Below are 23,761 nucleotides of genomic sequence, written 5' to 3' on the forward strand. Positions count from 1 at the left end.
CCGGAGTATGCGCAACTTTAAGCGTAACTTGTACGAAACAACCACCGATATCCCCACGCCCTTCTTTTCTTCTCTGCATTCGCGATCGGATACCTTTATTTTTTATTCTTTTTTTCCTTTTTCTTTTCTCTGTATTACACCGGGTATCGATCATAGTTAGAGCAAAAGGACAGGGATAAAGGACGGTTTGAAAGATTTTTATCCAGTTGAGATTATATGGATAGGCGAGAGGATTTTGTAAATATGCATATTGTATAAGAATCCTGAGAATCGGGGATGGACAATGGTCGAGCATCTTTAGGGCAAATTTTATTGTACCGTTGATATTGTTTTACTTTTAATTTGACGTCGGTACTTTTCAAAGAATCTAATTTATCAAGTATGGAAAGGCGTAGACGTAATAGAAATTGCGAGTTTGCAATTTACGTACCTTTCAGGTAAATTGGACTATGGAATTTACAGCAATTCTTTTAAACGTTTGAACATTTGGAATTGGTGAATCAGTTTATGAATTAGCTTCGTAATTTGTATGGACATGTGCAATGTGTGAATTACCTAGTTTATGAACTAACTGTATAATTTTTATGGACATTTGGAATTTGTGAATCACCTAGTTTATGAACTAAATGTATAATTTTTATGAACATTTGGCATTTGTGAATTACCTAGTTTATGGACTAACTGTATAATTTTTATGGACATTCGGAATTTATAGATTATCTAGTTTATGGACTAACTGTATAATTTTTATGGACTGGAATTTGTGAATTAATTTATCAATTATCTTCATTATTTTCACGGGCACTTGAACTTTGTGCATTAGTTCGTGATTTACCTTTATAATCTTTCTGGACATTTGGTGTTTGTGAATTAGTCTATCAATTATCTTCTTAATTTTCATGGACACTTGAAGTTTGTGGATTAATTAGATCAATTATCTTTACAATTTTTATGGATCTCAGGAACCTGTGAATTAGTTTGTGAACTATCTTCATAATCTTTAAGGGCACTTGAAGTGTGTGGATTAATTAGGTCAATTAGTTTTACAACTTTTATGGTCCTCTAAAATTTGTGAATTAGTCTATCAATTATCTTCTTAATCTTCTTGGGCATTTGAAGTATGTGAATTAGTTAAGTGAATTATCTTTACAATTTTTATGGACCTCAAGAATCTGTGAATTAGTTTGTCAATTATCTTCATAATCTTTAAGGGCACTTGAACTTTAGTTAGCATTAGTTTGTGATTTACCTTTATAATTTTTCTGGACATTTGGTGTTTGTGAATTAGTCTATCAATTATCTTCTTAATTTTCATGGACACTTGAAGTTTGTGGATTAATTAGATCAATTATCTTTACAATTTTTGTGGACCTCAGGAACCTGTGAATTAGTTTGTGAACTATCTTCATAATCTTTAAGGGCACTTGAAGTGTGTAGATTAATTAGATCAATTAGTTTTACAACTTTTATGGTCCTCTAAAATTTGTGAATTAGTCTATCAATTATCTTCTTAATCTTCTTGGGCATTTGAAGTATGTGAATTAGTTAAGTGAATTATCTTTACAATTTTTATGGACCTCAGGAATCTGTGAATTAGTTTGTCAATTATCTTCATAATCTTTAAGGGCACTTGAACTTTAGTTAGCATTAGTTTGTGATTTACCTTTATAATTTTTCTGGACATTTGGTGTTTGTGAATTAGTTTATCAATTATCTTCTTAATCTTTTTGGGCACTTGAAGTTTATGGACTAGTTAGGTGAATTAGTTTTATAATTTTTGTGGGCATTTGATGTTTGTGAATTGGTATATCAATTATCTTCTTAATCTTCATGGACACTTGAAGTTTGTTGATTAATTAGGTGAATTAGCTTTACAATTTTTGTGGGCCTCTGGAATTTGTGAATTAGTTTGTCAATTATCTTCATAATCTTTAAGAACACTTGAACTTTAGTTAGCATTAGTTTGTGATTTACCTTTATAATTTTTCTGGACATTTGGTGTTTGTGAATTAGTTTATTAACTATCTTCTTGGGCACTTGAAGTTTATGGACTAGTTAGGTGAATTAGTTTTATAATTTTTGTGGGCATTTGATGTTTGTGAATTGGTATATCAATTATCTTCTTAATCTTCATGGACACTTGAAATTTGTGGACTAGTTAGGTGAATTACCTTTACAATTTTTGTGGGTATTTGGTGTTTATGAATTAGTTTATGAATTACCTGTACAATATTTCAATGTTTTATAGTGCAAGCTTCCGATTCTGGTGAACCAAATTCATCGAAAAATATCGATATCGAATTGAGAGTAACAATTGTCTACAAATCTCACGCATTTGGGAAATTGAATTATTTGAAAAATATAGAGTGGAAAGTAAAGATCGTTAAAAAGGAAACATTCTGTTTCAGAGTATGCACAAGAAGGAAGGCCATCGTCAGTTCAAGGACTAGATCTGGAGAATCAGAACAGCCTCGACAGCGGTGAGTTTTAAAGTTTCACATATAATTGTCCTCGCTCTTATCAAACGTATCTGATTTTTTACGTAAAATTCTGACACGATCGGCGATTGATGAAAGATAGGACGAGAAAGAGGGTAATGCAGAGATTCTTAAACAGTCTCGTGACCAATAAAAATCTCGGAGAACTCGAGGAGATTCTAACAAGCAGAAAGCTACGGCGATAAAGAGGGTAGCCTCCCTTTTCTGTTTCTCGCTTTCGTTTTTCTCGGGTCGAGGGGGTGAATTTTTTAGACGGACATCGGCTCGTACAATCCCCCTGCATTCTTCCGCCCTACGATTTCAAACGAAAATTAGGGTTAAACTGGCGACACGATGAAACGATGTGAACCGTTTTAAATTTCATGGAAGTCGTATCTCTCTTTGTTTATCGTCATGATGTACATTTCAAATATTAAATAACGTAGGTAAAAAAAGGTAGAAAATAAGAAATTATAAGTTTGGCATTCGATAGAATTTTTTATGCAACTAATAGGTATTTTATTAAGTGGAATTTGGGGATTGAGTATTTGAAGAAAATTAGGATCTAAAGTTTGTTCAGAATTAATTATGCAATGATGAATCTTTTAACTGATAACTCTCTGAGTTTTATCCTTTTTTTTTTAGTGTTATTTGTGGAATATTCAAATCTTTTTACTCGCAACTGTAGGAATTTTAACGTATTAACACTCAACATCGTCGTATACTTAGAATTCTCAAAATTATCCCAAAACTGAAGTATTCCAAATTTAAAATCTCCCAACTCGTATAGACTCGAGATTTTCAATTTCAGATTCCGCGGTTTGTTCGTATTCGATTCTTTCGCAGTTTTATAATCCACATTAGAAAAAGTCAAGTTGAACAAATCTGTAATCTGTTATCGTTGAAGGTATTGCCGACACCCTACACGTTCTAATTCACAAGTTTTGTAGTTTGCTACTATCCGACTTTCACCAGCTCTAACCTTGAACTTTCGCTTTTATTCTCCCGCGTTTCAATGTTGCTCCTTGCGCGTAATATCAATCGTATGGTGTAAACGTTGAATGCGATCTTTTGATAGCAGGTGTAAGGGTTTTTATCAGACTCGAGGGACTAACTGCAAAATTTCCTGTAGATTTGGTTTATACTGGCACGAGTTTCCACGAATTCGACGTGCATACGCTTACGTAATTCGATTACATGGAGAGTAACAGAGGACCCAGTTCGGTTTGACTCGGTTTTACTCGACCAATCTCCCAAGTCCATTACCAGCTTGCAGGAATATTGTCACAGACACAATTAACTATTTCGTCTGATTGATTTGGAACAGTGATTTATAAACGCCGGAATACGTGACGTTGTAATAGCAATTCAAATTGTTTAATTGTTACCAGTGAGCAAATTAAATCTGACTTAACGTTACTTGCTGATAATAATTATAGGCGATAGTATTTACGATTTAAGAACTTTTTAACGATTTTTTTTATCTCTGTGACTAACACGTAGTTGGTAGGTTTTATCTTCCATTTATGATGGAACTTATATTCATATTTAAGTATTTAATACTTTGTGTGTGAATCAGGTTGTTAGTAGATAGATTGATTTTTCTTTAGGAAATTACTTTGGCTACGAAAGGCTGTCAAGTGATGAAAAATCACGAACGTGAATGAAAGTTTCTTATGAGAGAATAAAATACTTACTTGATAAATACCTTTTTAAACAAACTCGTTAAATCATCTACCGCCAAAAGAAGGAAAGAGGAGGAAGAGGCAAAAATTGTTTGTCAGCTTTCAACTTATCCAATCGTCAAATAAAACATTAACGTAGAGGAACGAGTATCTCCGTAATAAGGATTAAAACACCCTGTACACCACTCAAATGAGCATATCAAATAATTTCCCTGGAGAAGAAATAAACAGAACATTTCTCAACACACTTCACGTTACATTTAACAAATTCGCTCTGACAATTGCAACGAATGGTCTAAAGCGCTTTTTATAGCACCAAATTATTCTGTTCAAAAATTCTCAAACCAAGTAGGACAGGAAACACTCTAATCTTAAATTAATGCCACGCAAACCAAGATAAGGGGACGAAAATCGCGGCAAAGAAGTTAGTGGGCAAACGATTCGCGTAAGAAGGCGTAAAAAGAAAGATTGGAAGAAGGTGAAAGAAATTTTTGGACGGGTTTCTACGACGCACGGAGGAAAGTTTGATGCAGAGGGTGGCAGAATCCGCAGCTTTTCGGCGAGGACACGCGAAACGAGAGGCTGTGTGCCACTAAAGGGACACATTTATGTCTTCCCAGGAGTGCGTTAGCTAGCCGGGGATAGCCGCCGCCGGCCAAAGGCAAAACCATCCCCTTGCCTCCTCTTCGAGCCTTATTCACGGGCCAGCACTCTCTGTCTCTCCTCTATCCCGCAGCAACTTCCTCTTCAAACCAACGAAACTAAAGCTGGAATCTCTGTGTGTTGCTCTGGACGGTAATCGAATCACCGTGGTCGCATCACGATTCCGCGGAAACTCGTTCGTCGACGTCGAACCCGCAATTTCGATTACGCCCTCGAGAAGTGCCGTCGTGTTTGCTCGCCCGGCAAACAACTGCACCGTTTTCCGCCGCCATCGCCGCCGCTTCTTCCATTAAAAACGCGTCCAATTTTGTCCAGAATTGCTCCGCGTTCGATCTATCATCACCGTCCACGTTTCCATTTTACGGGGCTCCATTTCTATTTTTTCTCTCTCTCTCTCTTTCTTTTTGGAGGAGGAGGAGGAGGAGGAAGAGGTGGAGGATGATACAGTATTTGGAGTTTCAAGGTTGGAAGATCGATAAGACGGTTCGAGGACACGGTGGTTTGATTTGCCTTGTTTCTTTTGCATTTAGTAACTTCAGTTCTAGGAGTTAGTTTCTATCGATCATTCTCTGTATAAAATACATGTTGATATTAACGTTACTAACATTTGGAAGTTTAATTAAAAATTGTTCGTCGTTGTTTCGTTTTTGTTCGTCCGACTTTATGTAAATCCTTATATCAACGAAAATTAAGAAATTGATTAATCGCACGGTGCAAAGTTAGAGGAACCAAAGAAATAACGACGAATGTACGATTTTCAATTAAATTTTGAAACAGATAGTTTGACCGGGACTGGCAAGGTTAGTGTTTAATAGGCAGAAAAATACGATTAGCTTGAAGAAACTGTTAAAATGACCTTCGCCTTAAAATCACCTTTTTACCATAAAATGTACGCCTTAAAATCACGTACGTCGTATTTAGTCGATTTCTTACTTTCGATAGTAACAGAAATAATTTAGGTGCTCGAGTTAAAATTAACACCCTGTATAGGAGAAAAATGATTCCTCTTTCTTTTAATGGAAATAGAAAATACTTGAGGGTTGGAACGTTGCGCGGAATTGTTCAGAATTGCTTCACGTTCCGTTGGCCTGCCTCTCACGTTTAACAAGATAGCCATTTAGATTCCGAGGGTGGTTTCTTCAGACTCGTGGTTTCCTATGAGAAATTGATTCTCTGTCCACACAGACGCAAAATATAGATTACAAACAAGATACAAAACAAAAGGTAGGAAAATTGGTATTCGCAGATTGCAAATAAACATGGAGAATGGTCCGACCTTCGCAGAATGGTTTGACGTGGTTTGAGCTTCGTGAAATGATTTTGAGAATATGGTTCGAGCTCGACGCGATGATTTAAGAAGAGAATGCTTCGATCTGGTATCTCGAACTTGGACAAATCAACAAGATTTTCAAGAGTTTTGAGATAATGGTTTGCTTCGACACGTTGGTCTTCTTGTTTGAGCGGACAGTTATCTTCTCAACGGATGATACAAAAATAGAAAGTGAACGATGGGAAAAATCACTACGATTTTTACGTTTGACAGAAAACATACTTCGATTTACCTTCTCAGACTACGATAATTCTGAATTTTTTAATTTTCCGCTCGAAACAAAAATTAATTCTACATCCAACTGACTATCTTCAAACTCGTAAGCAACTCCTAATCCCATAGATATGTCGCATCTTGTCGAACGTCCCGCCAGTCAGTCACTCAATCCAACCCTCCACCTTCTCTCAATTTTTTTCTTTCTCTTTCCTTTTATACCCCAGAGACCCATTGCAAGTTTAAGCTGGTCGCATTACGAGCGTTCGACTCGGTTTCTCTCGGTTCAGCGTATCGCTCCAAGCTGCTCCCTTCTTTCCACTCTTAATTTAACCCTCCTGTTGGTAGTAACCCACCCCCTTCCACTCTTGTCCTGGAAACCGCCCCTTGGAATTCATTTCGGATGTTTATCCGCGCCCCGGATGGACAGTCGATCCTCACGATCGTCGGATTAACTTACTCCGACTGCAATTCGAGCATTTTGGGGATGTCTAAGGCGAAGGGGTTGGATCGACAACCAAAGGGTTAGTTGCTCGTGATTAATCGACCTCCGTGTGTTGCTCGGTTTACACTTTGCTACGGGGTTTTAACGTGAACGTGCCTCGTTCGTACCATTACTATCCTCCTTTTTTCTTCTTACCAGCTTCATTGCCTCGTTATGTTTCATATTACTTTTATAGCGCTGCAACGTGGATTTCTATGCGTTTACGGGAAATTAGAAAGCGCAGAGCTTGCCACGGCATGTGTAGCCTCAGATAATGAAAAAGAAAAATGCAGGAAATATCAATCATTGCGAGAAAGTGCAGTAGGAAATTAATATGAGAAGATTGAAACGATAGCGACCATTGTAAAAAATTAATGAACGATTAATATGGAAAAATTTATACAGAATTGTATCATTCTCAGAAATTGATAAAATAGTGATTACTATTAAAAATTGACGAGAGATTAATGTGAGAGGATGTAGACAATATTAATTATTATCAGAGATAGATAAAATGTTAAAACCTGATAAAACGTTAATACGAGGAAATTGATAAAATATTGGAAATATAGTGTTTTCTAGGTTCCATTTTTTTAATTATATTCTCAGAAATGATACTGACAATTAAAATTCTGTAGCATACCGAAAAATATATAGAGTGGCTCGCGATAATACTCCGAATACTCCCGGGATCTTCTTATGTATATATTATACAAAACATTTTGTAATTTGATTATCATCGTAACGAGACGCGATTACATCGCGATTAGGTTGATAAAATTTGAAACAGATGCGCGAATGTGTACAGTGGCTGCATTCTTTAGCTATCAAATTAATAACAAAATCAGTTAAATTAAAAAATTCGTCCCATCAGGGACGAAGTTCGAGTTTGGTCTCTGTAGATGTGTCGCATAGAATTTTGTCCGTCTTGGCCATGTTTGTAGATTAACTAAGCTACAACAGCCTCGATAGACACCTTGAAAATTTAAAGCTGGTCTGTCTTTGGACATCAAGAAGCCTTCAACTTGCTTATTCACTATTACTTCGTAACGCGTCTTCTGCATCGTAAACCACTTAAGCAACTAAATAACCAAATAAATAATAATCTATCGTTAATACGATCATGAATTCTTCGCTATTCTTGTGAATGGTTAACGCAAGATCCTGATAACAATGAATAAAAAGGTCCTAACGAAGATCTACATTTTATTATTATTATTTATTAATAAATTAAAATTATATTTTAAAAACCATCGAAATTCCTAGGAAAAAATTCCATGAAGAACTAAAGCCAGCAGGATATTAACAAAAGTGTTGAGAATAGTCGGAAACCAGAAATTTCTGCGAAACGTAAAATTCTTAAGGGGAACCGCCACTTCCTTGTCTTCGAAGCTTTCATCCAAAATCTAATTGACGTGGAGTGTGAGCTCGCGTCAATCGTCGATCTTCCCAAAACTCGGAAATAAAAACGGGAAACTGGTGTTCTCATCGGCCACGTAAATGCCAAAATTCGCTGCAATTCGTCTGAAATTCTGTAGAAGATCGTAGCGGATATAAAAAGTATGGAAACGGAAGCGACAAAGAATTGGTAGAGAAATAATCGGTGAGACAGAGTTGCTGGGCGGAAATTGTTTTGTCGAGGATGAAATTTGGTGTTCCGGATCGCGGTTAAAGTCGACGGTAATTAGCCAGGACGGACGTGGACATGGACGAGCACTTTAAATGTCCGCCAGCCCATCGTCCTTCCCGCTGTTTAATTCGTTTATTATTCGATAAAGTTCTGACAGCCGGTTGGACCGGTGTCACCAAGCTTACCTGCCTGATCAACATCTCATGCTGGCGAAAGCTTGACGAAGCTCCACTTCCTCTATCGCATTCTCTTTATTTAACCCCTCTTCGCCTCTTGATTGTCGGGTTGACGCGCGTTTTAACCAATTCTGATATGTTAAATAAATACCCTTCCTCTCTTTTTTATTGTCTTCGTTAAGCTGTCTAATTGATATCATGCGAAATGGTAATATACCAAGTGTCCGCTTCGAGGTATTTTAATGAGGATAATTGGCATAGAGTTACGAGGCCGAGTGAAATTATTAGTTGGTCATTTTTCGTAGAAACGATGCGAAACGATGATGCTAATTTTTTGTAAAAATAATAGGACGTGACGCCAAGTGCAAAATTGTTCAGTCTCTTCTTTGTGATATTTTATTAAAAATTATTAGTATGGAGTTAGGTGAATGGGTGAGGTCGTTGGTTGGAAATTTTTTTGTAGAAATTATGTGCAGTGGAAATGTTGGTCTTTTCGTTTGCTTGTATCTTTATCTTAGTTGTCGGTGGCTAAACATAAATCTAGAGAGAAAATTAAGTTTTTTAATCGAGGCGGTGCGAGGTGAAAACGTATAAAGTTTGTGGCACTCCAATAAGACGTTAGAATTTAGCTTGTAAGGTATAATTGTAAGGCTGTATCTAATGAAATATTGCCGAGAGTGGTAAAGCCACGCGTTATTTTGGAAGGGAATTAGGAGTAGGTGTTTTTGTACGGAGTACGACTAATTGAAAGTGAACAAATTACGTGATTATATTTATTGATTAATTTCTGGGGATGTATTATAGCTATGTATATCATAGTAATATGTTTCAATTTATATCGTTTGTATCTGTATAAATTCTTGTATTATTTAAATTGGTTTTATTTTCCACGATCGTTGGATATTGTTTCTAATTACACTGAAACTTCTAAATTCTCGATATCCATTTGTAATTCCCTCTTCTAGAGCAGTCTTAGTAGCTCTCTGATTTACCGGCCAACGGTAACCGTGTAATAGGACTTGTAGTTTATTCATTTTCCATAGCGCTGTATTCCACTAATCGTCATTTCGCTTGCGTAGTATTCAAATTCAAGAATTAAGAAGAAAAGAGATTCTACTTCTTAGAATTCCCATCGTCAAATGGAGAGACAGCTTTGATACAAACGGAATTGACTAACAATACATTGAATTTTAAAATTGCTCTTCTAAGGCAGGCTTTTTCTAAGGTAAGAAATACGACTTACTATGTTCTTCACGTATAACCTTCAATTTTAAACAAACTCCTTTTAAAAAAAGATTGTTCTCGCAAGAAATTAGTTACCGATATATTGAATTTAAAAATCGCTTCTATAAACAATAGAACATATGATTTACCATGTCGTTGACCTGTGGCCTTCGATTTTAAACAAATTCTTAAAAAAAAGACAATCTAATTTTTAAAAAACAGTGCCAACTTCCTATAACCTATATCATAATCAATAATTAATGGCCGCCACATCCTATACGAATACATATATACAGAAACACAAATACAGAGACAGAGATAAGAATTCCTGGGAAAAATAATATGCAATAACCCCACATTCGGCGTGACGTTAAACACAAATTTAAAGAACGGAACAGATATACCGAATTAAAGAATTGCTTCTCTGTGGAAGATGCAAGAGATATCAGCATATAACGAAGCATACGAGAGAAGAGCATAATATGGCTTACGATATCTTTGACCTACTAATCTCCAATCTTTCTATTCTTTTCTTTTTTTTTTTTAAGGAAATCTCTGAAAGAGAAAACGAAGGAAAAGAAACTCCATAAAATATGAACTACAAGCGCCATGCACCCATTACGTACCCAACACGCCAGTCCTCTAATCTTCATCGAGCAAATTGACAGCCTCCGTTGCACTCGTTTCCTTTCGCTTGGAGGAGCTCCTTGTTTCACAGCTTCCGGTCCCTGGTGCTAATAAAATAATAAATACACGGCGCGCCGCTGGGGTCGATGGTGTTTCACACCTGCTAGCTAGATCGATGCCTTCTTCCTCTTTTATTATTTTTTCGCCTTGTTTTCCTTCTTCTTTTTTTACTCAACTAACCCCCCATCAGGGCCGTAGCGCTGACTTTACACCCCCTTACAATGCCTCGGCGTACATTACATACAAGCCGGTTATTTCTCCGGGGAGTTTTCTCGCGTGAATACCGCGAAACCACGCACAGCAAGGTAACACGCGCGCACACACCAACGTTTTAGCGTTAGACCACGCGGAAATTTCTCTGGTAAGTTCTACCTCTTTTTCCCACCTGCTAAAATTATCGGCTAAACGGAATCGCGATTTTACGGTATTTTTTCGTTTTGCAGATTAGTTTCTACGGAACTATGCGATTACGTGGTGTTTTATGGGCGGCCAGACTTTTTCTTTCCTTTTTGGCAGCAATCTTCCTAGAGGCAAATTGATTTACATGCTTGTTACTTCTGTCCTACGCTATTTCAAGTTCCCGGTAGAGAGATGAATATATTTAACGATCGTTGTTGACGTTAAATGTTAGAGAAACGAAATTTGTCTAATTGATCGGGGAAATTTGGAAATTGGAAATTTAGAATAAAGATCCTCTGGATCGATACGAATATTGTACGTTGCGTCGTATTTTTCTTATATTGAAAATATTCGTTCAACTTTTCTATACTGGCAGAAATTAATCGGCAATTTAATTTACCAAGCTTCGTTTATCGTAACATTTAACGCGATTTAACGATCTTTCGTTATTGAAACTCTCTACTAATTTAGTCGCAGTAATTTAGTAACGCAGTGGAATTGCACTTTCTTTATTTTATTCAGAGTTTGTAAATTCCTTTTGAAGTTATGAATATGCGTTTTTATATCGCTTCAAATTGTTTTCTGAACTTTTTCATCAAACGTTCGAATGATTACGCGTCTTCAAGTTATCCCTCGAATTTCTAGATTGAATTCTTAACTGGTTCTAAATTTTCTTACGAAATGAAAGTATTGTATGTCGCACAGTATTTTTCATACCCAATAACATACGTTCATTGAGAAAACTTTAATAATCGTAAAAAGATTCACGATACCACATTCGCGACTGAGTTATGATTTTCAGAGTTATTCGGTGAAGCACACGATCTTTCTATGACTACGATATAGGCTGGATGAAACGATAACCAGGGTCCTCGAAGACGACGCGATAACGCGAAATCGGCGACGAGGTCTGGACCAGCGAAAAGTTTCCGGCGCCATAAGGATCGCACGCCTCGGGCCGGCCAGGGTGAAACTTTTCGCCTAAATTCCCCCGGGTGCCATGAGAAAGCATCAGTCCCACCATCGTCGGGGAGAGTACAACGCCCCTGAAGTGCAAAACGTCCTGCTACCAGTCACCATCTCCGCGTCAAATAAAACAACCGACAAACAATCGTCAAATAATAGCATCCAGAGAAATAATACAATAACAGAATAATGGAATAGTAATAACGCAGAAAAAGTAGTACATCGATAGAATAATAGATGGATACTAGCATAGAAAAATAAAACGATAGAAATAGAATAATACAATATTTAATAATAGCGCGGGGAAATAATGGACTCTATAACAATTTCCTTCTCTCTATTGTTAATCCATTTAGAACCGGGAATTCGTATATTTTATTTGCAATTTTTCTTCTTTTACTGTTTTTAATATTCTTTGTTTTAGTAGAATTTGAGAGCTTTTCTTTCGTAATTGTTCTCATCTCTTCCTTTCTGCTCGCAATGTTTTCTAGGAAATATAACAAAAGCAACGAAGGTATATTATTATAAAATTCGATACAGGTAGTAGCTGGGATGGGTGATTTTTGGTGTTTGATAAGAGTCGAAGGATAGTTTGTTTGTATGGGCTGAAAGTTTGTATATACAGATACATAGGCAGAAAATTTACATAGGAAATATTTTCTTTTTGATATTGGATAAGATTAAGTAAAAAGGATCTTTCTGCTGGTCTTTAAATATTAATAGGATAGTGGTAGCACAGGAAAATAACATACCACAGAAATTCATTCTCTTTATTTTTAATTCATTTAAAATCCATATATTTTAGTTGGAATTTTGCTTATTTAAAATATTCTTCGCCTTGGTAGAAATATAGAGGGAATAAAGGAAGTATTCTATTTAAGAATTCGATACATATGTATAGTAATGGTTGATTTTTTATGTTCGATAGGACTCGAAAACGTAAAACTGTTGAGTGAGAAATTTATATAGCCAACTATAAAAGAAATATTTTCTTTTTCTTATTCGATAGAATGTAGGAAATTGATCTCGCGAGAAGTTTGTTTCTTATTTATTTAAATAAGAAAATTGATCAAAGGTAGATGTTTATCTGAATCAATCTCTTTTTATGCGTGGTTGATAGAATACAGAAATCTAAAGGTACTTTGCTTATCTATTATATTTCTTGAAATCAATAATTCATAGGCAAAATTTGAAATTTAGTAATCTGCTAATTATATTTTTTATTATTTTTCAACGATTGATATCTAGATTTTGAAATGCAATAATTGCTATTCTGTTTACCTATCACATTTTGAACTTCGATAATTGACATTTAAAATTTTCAAGCAATCGTTGATTATATATTCCGTTTATCTGTTGTATTCTACAACGCAATAATTGATATTTAGAATGATAAAATTTCCAGAAAATGCTTCCATCGCTTTCATACGACGTCCTCTAAACAACCTTCTGCTTCTGATTTAATTATCATTCGAACTCTGAATATTCGCGAACTAGTCGTGCAACTTTGTATCTACTCATCGGCTTGAGAAACCAGATGAATTCCAAAAAGGTGCAATGGAAGTTACTTGGAGGCAGGAGCCAGTCACGATCCATTAATGTTTTTCATTGGTAGTATGTAGCGGTTCATTCGTAATCTTGTAGCATATATAGTATGCAGTCGACGATGCGTTAAAGGGAGCCAGGATTCTGCTGCCTCAGTAATTTTAATGCGAATCGATGTTGAAATCCTGTGTCTTATTGCGATCATTCCACCCGTTGCGTCGTGTCGAATCGATATGCTGTTTAATCCTGTATTTGATCGTTTGATTTCACTTCCATCTCTTTTCATCCCTTCCGATAACACAGACTTGCAACATTTTTCTTACCACGTTAGAAATTTTCCTACGTCATTTATTATCATTATAAATTTCCCACATGGAAATTTTCCTATAATTTATATTCGATATTTGCATATGGATAGAAAATATTATAGAAATTGTTCATAGGAACAGAACCTTCTTCTTGAAGTTAAAGAAGTTTGTTTTATAAAGTTTGTAGAATATATTACCGTTTGGTAGGAAAAAATATTGCATCGTTTAGAATCGCATACCTAGGAGCTTTTTATCTTGCTGTCCAAAGTTCGCAAGATTTAATAATATTTTATAGATAACATACTCTACGTAATATTTTACAAATAATATCTTTTAGCTTCGGCATTTTTATTCTTTTAGCACACGAACTTTGTGTCCCTTTCTTTTTAATTTTGCATCTTCTAAATAGTCTGCCCAAAATTTTATTCTACTTCCAGTATTGAAATTTTGTAATCAAAATGTGATCATCTTAACAATTATTCAATCAGTTTACGATAATAATAATAATAGAAGGTTGAAGTATTTCAAATTGAAGTACCGAGGTATTTATTCAAGTATTTATGAACAGAGATAATTTTGCAACAGAGAGTGAAAGGGATCCGAGTGCTTCAGAGTGCCAATTTCGACGAAAGGTATAAAAGACGATCGTTTGAGTCGGTTGACTCACAATAGCCAGCTTTTCGCGTGGTATCTCGATTTGGAAAGCGGCCCAAACGTTTAATGAACATCGTTTCGAACTCGCGTGTTGTTCACGGCGCCGCATCGAGCCGATTGACCCATTTATATTCGATTACTCAGCCGACTTTCTTCTTCTCGTGGCTCAAAATACAGCCGGTACACTTTGTTGCATCGTCGGAGCAACGTGGTCAACCCTTTCGCTACTACCAACTGTACTTGGTGTGACGAAAGCTATGGCAAAAATACCTTCCCACTTACTATCTTTTAATTTCTTTCAAGAAATTGCAAAAATATATATTAACAGCGGAAATGAAGAAAATTGGATTCTACTTAATTTCACCTTTGAATCTCGTTTCTTCTACCTTTTGCTTCTGGTGAGTTAGGCAATGCTTTCAGGAATATACAGGGTGTGGTCGAATAACGCGTAAAGGCGGACACGACGTGATTCCTTGGGGAAAAATTTGGAAATGTTTCTAAAGCAGTTTGTGGATAAAACTCTAATCGCACAAAAATACAGCCTCAAATTTTTCTTAAGTTTCGATACGAACATTTGGAACGATCGAATTCGTCGCACGAAAACGCAATGATATTTTATCACCAACTACTTGGCCTACTTCCCCATAAGGTGACTCGATCGATTACCAAGGAAAATGACGTTACGAAGCTATGAGGAAAATCGAGCGAGCCAGAAGCTGTCAAAGCTTGAAAAAGGCTAAACGAAATAAAATTAGGAAACACCAAGTTCCGCGACGTCTTACTTTACACGTCCAGGACGAGATAGATCTTCGAAAATCAACGTTTTTCCATCAAACACGGATAAGTTTGGAAAATAATGATTTCAGTCACGCATCCGTAAGGTTCGCGATAATTCCAATTACACGCGTTAAAAGAAAGTCGTTGCATACAAACGTGACACAAAAATGATACAGATTTTGGCCAATCTTTTAACACACGCACAAATATATATAGGGTAGACTTAAAGTAATTAATAATTTTACAATTCTAAAATACTAAGAATGTTATTTCGCAGCTAGAAAATATTATTTTTCAGCTACAAAACATTTCGGATTAACACTAAACTTACCAGGCTCGGTCAAACGATCGGTTTCAAAATTTAATTCAAAATTGCACGTTCTTCGTTATTTCTTCTGTTCGTCTAATTTTCTGCAAGTTCTTCTATTAACAAAAATTTATTAATCAGATAAGACAAGAATTTACATAAAGTCAGATGGTTAGTGTTAAATAGTCAAATTCTTGGACTATACCTATCACGAAGAAAGAATAATTCGTAGAAAAAAATTAAATCAAAAAGAAAAAAAGAAAAAAGAAGAAAAAAATAGAATCTGGTGTAGAAAAGGCTTAGAGGCAACGAGTGTGTATAATGTATTTTAGCGGCGTGTTTATTAAACGACATAGGGATCTGTCTTTCGGGAATGGAGCACGCGTTATTTGCACGGCCGCGATTGCGACAAGGTAGCACGGTATAACAGGTAACGGCTCGCTTACGAATGCAAATGGGCTAAATTAATCCTAGCCGGAGCTGAGTGCTAGGTAATCATCATTAGCCGGGATTATTGTTTTCCCGGAGCTGCGCGTTTCCAGTCTCGGAAATTCTGCCCGTTCTGTCCGATCGTAATACACGATCGAAGGAGAGGAAACCCTCGATGAAACCATTATCGGAAGTTATAGCCTTCGATCTTTGATACTTCGCGGGATACTTCTGGTAATTGCACCATGTTTCTATATGGTGAACACTTTTCGAACGAACGAGGCGAGTTAGAATGTTCGAAAGAGCTAATTACGATATTAAAATAAGAACAAATAATGAGATTAATGAATAGCAACGAGCTATTCAGACGTGTGATGAAAGAGTTCGAAAACGAAGAAAAATTGCTCAGTTGAGGGAATTAAAGGCGAGCAACGATACACTCGAACAATTGACTGTTCATGAATAATTGGAAGATGAATATTTCGTACGAACGACGATAAGAGAGGAATAATTTCTGGCAGAAGCGCGTCTTTTCGTGTAAATCCGGAGGAAATATAGACGAAGGAAGTCCGGCTGTGAGCTTCGCAAGAAAAGAAACGAAGAACAGAACAGAAACCGGATGTTAGTATTATTGGAAATTAGACTGTCATTTTATAAGCGAAAGTAATATTTAACATTTTTTTTCATCTTAGAAAAATTCTATGCTGAAATAGATTCTACGATCTCTGTTTCATAGAATTTTAGACGAGATGGAATTTTACACGCCACGCATGTTAAACACATCACCTTGCGCATTGGTATATCGTTTAAATACGCTTGGACAAAATCGTATAAACCTTGCCCCAGTTTTTCGACTTGAGAGTTAGCGCAAACGCTCGTTCAAAGCTTCGTATCTTGAAATTCTATATTTTTCTCAAACGTTCGATTAATATAGTATATTTGTTCGATCGTGTAATCGTCAATCCCCAATCTCATCGATTCTTCGCGTCATGAAGGGTAGCGTAACAACGTTCAGTTTAGACCTATCTCACGATTCTATATTTTTCTTAAGTTAATTTAAACAAACACGTAATTAATTCCTTCGAATTTTCAATGATCGCAGTCTCATCTCTTGAACACAGGGGGCGCGGCCGAATAGGGTGCGAGCAGATTATTTTCTTGAAAATGAAGAACCTTCTAGCGCTTAGGCTAACGTTCTTCTTACTGTTTGCTCGAGTCTAGTCATGAATATCAAACAAATTTCCAAAATCAGTTTTCTCGACAACTCAGCCTCGGACGGCAAAATTTGATTCCATATCTTCTTCTTATTTTTTTTACAAGAAATCACCTCGTGCGATTAAAAGAGTTTAGCAAACAGTGTGTATACACTTGCGTGGCCATGCAGAGGAATGTGGCCGTGTTTACGGAAACACCGTACCTGCCTCAGGTAATCATTCGATATCACGTCCTTGTTTTTCAACGTTTGCTGTCGTGGCTTTTCTGACATCGCGTGTTTTTGCTAATTCTGTCGCGTTTACACTTTCCAGTTTTCCAATTACATCGTGTTTTCTCTCGATACTCGCACCTCTACCAGTTTCATACCTACAAATTCCTACGATGAGAACTCGCTCGATCGAATATGCCAAAGAATACGTTACATACGAACGCTAATAAAATATGCCTGGCAAATATTACAATATTTCGAATAACACAGAGTTTATCAGGATATTCGAATAACAAGGTGTTCTACCATAGTACTTTACTCCGCGTTTCCCTGCAACGAACGATCGAACCGCTGACCACCCTCGGTTCACTCTAGCTGAAAGCGTTCTAATTTCGTTCGTTATCAACGACGTCGATCGTGGATCGATGCAAGCAATCGGGATCAAGCGAAGGCAAAGCCAGCATATCACGAAACTCGTGGCGCACACAGTCTTCGCCTATGTATATAGCGTTCCCGTAAGCGGCGTCCTTCTCTCTGAAGGAGCCGAGGTGTAGGTCGGCAGATTTTATCGCACAAGAGATTCCTGTACGCGGTACGTCCGTCCGCGTCCGTCTCTCCGCGAGTCCGTTTTGTATTTCACTTGCCGCGACATGCGTCGCGTACAACGCCGGCTCGCCAGCCTTCAATGACGCCATCATACGCTGAAATTAAGAATTCTGCCGCGAGTTCAACTTCAGCGGATCCAGCTCGCACAGACAGGGGAGTCCGGAATTTCGATCGAGATAGATCGAGAGTAACGTCGCTATGACTATGGCGGATTTTGTAACGTCGCAGGGTCGCCAGGTTGCCAGTCGCTGAGAAATTGTGTCGTTATAGATACGAGAAGAAGCTTTCTATCTGTTACGTTACCCTTAACTAGTTAGCTGCTGCGGCCTGTTTGAAAACTGTGCACCTAAAATCGTGGCAAAATGTAAGCGATGACGAGTATACTCGTCGAGCACAGTGCGTGTGCGACTGTTGTTATAATATAGAATTAAGTTGTACCGGAATGCCTGTTTCCTACACACGACGAGTATACTCGTGGTAATACGAAATGTTGCCATTTCCTCATGACGCGTATACTCGTCAAAAACAGCTGACTGGTTAAATCATACGAATGTAACGTAGGATGTAAGTGATACGAATAAAAAGACAGGGTTACACGACAGGGAAAGGTAAAAATAGTAGAAAACAGCTAAACCGGTGGATGAAAGATTGCACGTAATCGTGCGGAAGTGAGTTGGCCAAGGGAAGAGGAGGACACTGTCCCACACTATGCAATTCTCTTGGCGGAGAGAAAGGATTGCCGTTGAGGCGAGATTTGCGGTTTCCTTCACGATAATAGTAAAGGGGTATACGTATACACCTAACGTTCAACCGTACAATGCTCGAGAGGTTATATTGCACCTATACGAATGGCCCCTTAAACGCTTTGCAATACGCACCGGGTATTAACTTCGTGGAATTTTAATTTGAAATAGTCACCGGGAATACACATTCCCTTGGCGATCTTGGGAAAAATTTTAAACGTCGTTTCTACGCGTAGAATAGAATATTAAATATTATATACATATATTTCTTTGTCATAGAATTAGATTTAAAAATGTACTACACGTGTTACATTAATACTATGTTATAATGAAAATCCATCTCGATGCGCGCACATCGTCGAGAAAAGTATTATCCGCGTAGAACATCGTGAAACCTTTTGCTGTCATTCAACGATCGAGTTCTCACTCGTTTTAAAAAGCCCTGGCTTCAACTTGTCTGTGGCTCGAGTCGAAAAGAGAAAAAAGCAATTCGAAACGGGCGTTGGCAGACAACAGCGGGGAAGGAATGGTCGATGACACCCATTCGATTTTAAGGGGAGCAAGCATACTAGACACGATGGGAGAAGCCCGAGTAGAAGGAATGCCACGTGGGCTACTGTGGGAGCTGCCCCGAAGCGTAACGTCGGGTATAAATAAAGCCGTGTCCAATTAGTATTTGGCCACCGGTTCGGCACCAGATAAAATCTTCGTGTTCGACGATCACGAGAACGGGATCACCTTCTACGACGTGGCCATCACCGACCAGGAATCCACCTCGACGATGGATCTATTACCAACGCTGACTCTTCGCATTCTCATCTGGACGCTGGTATCCCTGTGGTCGTTTTGTTCTGAATGACCCGATAGAATTTTTACTTAGAGGGCATTCGTACGCAATGTAAATGAGAATGTCGGGAAATGAATTTTCTTTTCTTTGTGTTTTTTTCCCTTTTAATTTATTTATTTAAATTCGTATCCATCTAAATATCTAAATACTAAGAAATGATTAAATACCAAAAAATACCAAAACATTCGACAGCAATGAGTCAAATGAGATCTTCGTCTAAAATTCGTATTAAGAATCGGTGGCACGCGAATCCTTGAGCTCGTCCTGCGAATTTACAACGGTGGACGAGCATCTCCCCCGAGGGAGCGAATCTCGTCGTGGCGCGCGCCGTTTAATTGTCCGGGTCTTAAGCAATTGCGGTTTCAGGCCAGTTGAGACAAGGATCGAGGCAATTTGCCCTTTCGCCGTCGTGTTCCACGAGCACCGGACGACGTACAGAGATGAGGAGAAAGATGAAAAGAAAACGTCTCGCGTGCAATGGCGGCTCCGATGCACACGCGTGTCATGCGTGCATCGCGATAATCGACTTTGTACGCCCACGTGTTGACCGCAGAGAAACGCTTACGCTTAATTGAATTCGCGTTACAGGCTCGAGAGATCTTTCGTCTATGGAGTTTCGTATTGTTCGTTCTACGAATCGATAAAGTTAATTGGACGTTTCAAATAAATTAACAAAAATAGGACCGACGGTGGATATATTAATTCGTGAATGTGACGATGAAGAGAACGCAGTAGCGATGGATAGGGTGAATTTTCAGGGAAAGAATTTTTCAGACAGGGTTTCTCCACGAATGAATGTTTCAAAATGGATGTAAAGCTGAAAGGCAGGATTTTGCGAATGTAAAATGGATTTTGTACGGAAGAGATCTGCTAAAGTAGATTACATGAATTGGAAGATGATAACTTGATAGGTAATTTTTAGGAATATAGGACTTTTTTGAGGAACTTGCGCGATGAAAGACGACTAGATACGTACACGGGGACGCTGAAAGGGGAATTTTTGAATGGAGAGGATTTTTCAAGAAACTTTTGCCACTGGAAAAATTTGTATATTTGTAGCTGCTGAAAGGGATGATTTTTAGGTGAGTTGGATTTTTCTAGCTGGAAGAAATTTGTTGACGTTGAAAGGGGTGAGTTCTAGGTGAATGGAACTTTTTCAGGAACTTTTGTAGAACATTTAGTAAACGAGTTTAACGATCGAGTGAACATTTTCGTGAAGTTTAGAAGAAAGGTCTTATGGTAACAAATGAAAATTTATTCTAGAATCCACGTGAAATTCCAAAGAAATTTTTATAATTAAACAAGTAGATACTATTTAATCTAATATTTTATTATTATTATTATTAATCTAATTTTCCTTATTAATTTAATTTCTACAATTATTAATTTAATATTTAATTATTATTTGAGCTAATATCTACAATTTAATAAACACGTTTCGTTTATCATCCATTGGAGAATTTTACGTGAACTAGAATGAACTAGGAAGCAAGAGAAGGAGACAAAATGAAAATCGTAAAGAAGAATTTAACAGACAAACAATGTCGTGACGCAACAAAAGTTTAAAAAAGAGGCAATTGTTCACCGTTAGTCCGTAAAAACGGTCGTGAAGTACTCTAATCGTGGTAAAAAATAACGCACGAGAGGGGTTGAAAAAGTTAGCGCGGATATTGCCGTATCGTCGTATAATTATCCGCTCGTAAACTGCTAACGAACACCTTGTACCAGTAAAAAGAGGATGTTCGCGTTATTAAAAGTTTGCATACGTGTGGTTTGCCGCTCTCTTTCTCTTCCCCCCCCCCTGCCATCCTCATTCACCCAATTTTGCTTCGCTTTTTGCCAGTTTCTCTTACCTGTATTTGTTCGTTCACCTTTTAGCATTTCACTTTTCATCCCTCGTATACCGAAAGCATCCATTCGATTCTTCTCCGTCAATTTCATCGTACGGAAATTAAATCATACTCCTGGAAAGAAATTTTACTTTTATAAATTTCTATAAAAGTAAATTTCTATAAAAGTAATTTTACTTTTGTAAAATTTCGTACAGCGTCTGGCAACTTTTATTCTTCAATTTTTTCCACGTCTTATTTTGTATTTAACGTTTCAATCCTACCATTTGCAACGATAGACGGACACAATTTTATTTTTATCTTGTTACTTTGAATTTTGTATAACGCCTCTCGGCTCTTATTTTTCCGTTCTTCCAGATATTATTTCCTAATTAATATTTCGCTATTAATATTTATAACGTTATTCGATATGTTACGTTTTAATATCATAATTTTACGACGTCCGCTAATAGACGATATTTTCAATCGCATCACGTAGAACGTGAATAATTAAGGGAAATTTATTTTTGCTAGCTCTCGTGTGATTTCTATTCTCGACATTTTTCCAACCGAAATAACTTACTTCTTCGAACCTCATGAATTGAAGATATTCTTTAAATGATACGTTCACTGGAAACTTAATTATTCCACTGTATGGTATAATTATATAAACCTACTCGTGGCATTTCACAATTATTGTTCTTAAATCTCTACAACAGTAATATTAGAACTCCTCGACACTCGTGAATTCAAAGTATCGTCGAAATTTTCTTCGTCAGTTTCATTACATTAAATAAACACTGAATTATCCCATTGAAAGCAAGTAATTTGATTCCCAGAACTTTTATTCTCGCGTTTTCATCGAACTCTCTAATTTTCCGGGAATACGACTTATTTTGATAACTGAAAGAGAGAGAGAGAGAGGGAGGGAGGGAGAGAGATAAAAAGAGGTCTCTATTATTCCTTCTTTACGTCGACAACCACCAACCCGTTTCATTTTTCCCATATTTCCTTCTTCCGTTTTATTTCCCCCTCGTCGTTTTTCCCTTTTTCTCTTTCCTTTTCTTCTTCTCTCGCCCTCGTCGACACTATCGAGGTCTCGAGGCCATCGCGACTCTCTGGACTTCGATGTCGTGGATCGTAATCGAAGGAGAAGATGATGGATAAGGGCTCCGAGTCGAAATAAGGACGATAAGATCGGAGAAAGGACACACCGCCAATACGCGTTCGTACAGCTCCATCCACACGAAATGTACGAATGGTAAATCTATCTATAAATATAGAGGAAAATATTTCTGATGAAAAGACAGGTTTTTCTATGAAGCCGTACGTTTGTAATTGAAAATAATGGCAAATTCATGATCAGTAATTTGAATAGATAAATTGTCTAATTATAAGTCTAATTATAAATGCATATAATATAACATAAATAAATGTAATACAAATAAATTATAAATAGACTATAGTCTAGTGTGAAAGGAACGAGCAATGTTCGTTTTTACATTAATCCAGTGAAAATGAAAATTCCTGTACAATGATCGTAGATCTTCAACTGTGAATGGAGCTTTAATCGAAGCACCACAGTTGCAATTTGAGACAAGTTACACAATGTTGTAGAGCTGTCAGGAAGAGGAAAAAAAAAGAGAATTATTCTCCAATGCAGATCGATCAATTAGGTGCCCGTATAATGTCACTTTTTTCTCCTTATTTCCCTTCGTTCTTGAAATCTCTTTCGAAGACCTTGTACAAGTTACATCGAGTCGCTTAACGACAATGTACCATTCGAGGATCGCATTTGCATTTACAACATAATTGAAGACATAAATTTTAATATAATAGACTTGTTGGCATAGCGAAGCTTTAGATTCGAGTATCGAGATCGATGCAGTGACACCCAAGTTTCAATGCAACGTTCCTCTCATCCTCTTCGATGTATCATACTTCACACTAATTGAGATATCTCGAATACATTTTCAACGTCGATCGATCGCTATCTTATATCTTCTGTCCACTTGTATTATCATTTTATCATCCGTATATGGCTTTTCATTTTATTAACCGTAACGCTGAACATAATTCTGAACTTCTATCTTTCCCCAATATACAAATCGATCTGTTGAATTCTTTTTTTTTTTTTGACAACCTTGGGCGAATCACTTGAAATTTTCAGGCTGAAAATAACAAAAGCACCAAAACATGAGATCTGTTAAAACATAAGATAAATAATAATAAAAGAGAAGTTTTACGGTCAGGATAAGAAGGAAGGATATAATCAATATAGAAATTTTAATTATAGCAAATATTCCATAAATCTTGCTAGCTTAATGAACCACTGTTAGCTAAAGATACCATGAAGGGA

At 37.0% G+C, this 23,761-nt stretch overlaps 1 protein-coding gene across 1 annotated transcript in view; it reads left to right on the forward strand.

Moving 5' to 3' along the window:
- The window catches only part of LOC100646561 (zinc finger protein 423 homolog), a 133,272-nt gene that overhangs the window by 50,954 nt on the left and 58,557 nt on the right, over window positions 1-23,761 (forward strand). Inside the window, exon 4 of the mRNA XM_012316315.3 lies at window positions 2,409-2,480. Within this exon, the coding sequence (XP_012171705.2) occupies window positions 2,409-2,480 (72 nt within the window). The remainder of the gene's footprint in view (window positions 1-2,408; window positions 2,481-23,761) is intronic.

This window comes from Bombus terrestris, chromosome 14 (genome assembly GCF_910591885.1).
Source record: "Bombus terrestris chromosome 14, iyBomTerr1.2, whole genome shotgun sequence".
NCBI classification, from domain to species: domain Eukaryota; kingdom Metazoa; phylum Arthropoda; class Insecta; order Hymenoptera; family Apidae; genus Bombus; species Bombus terrestris.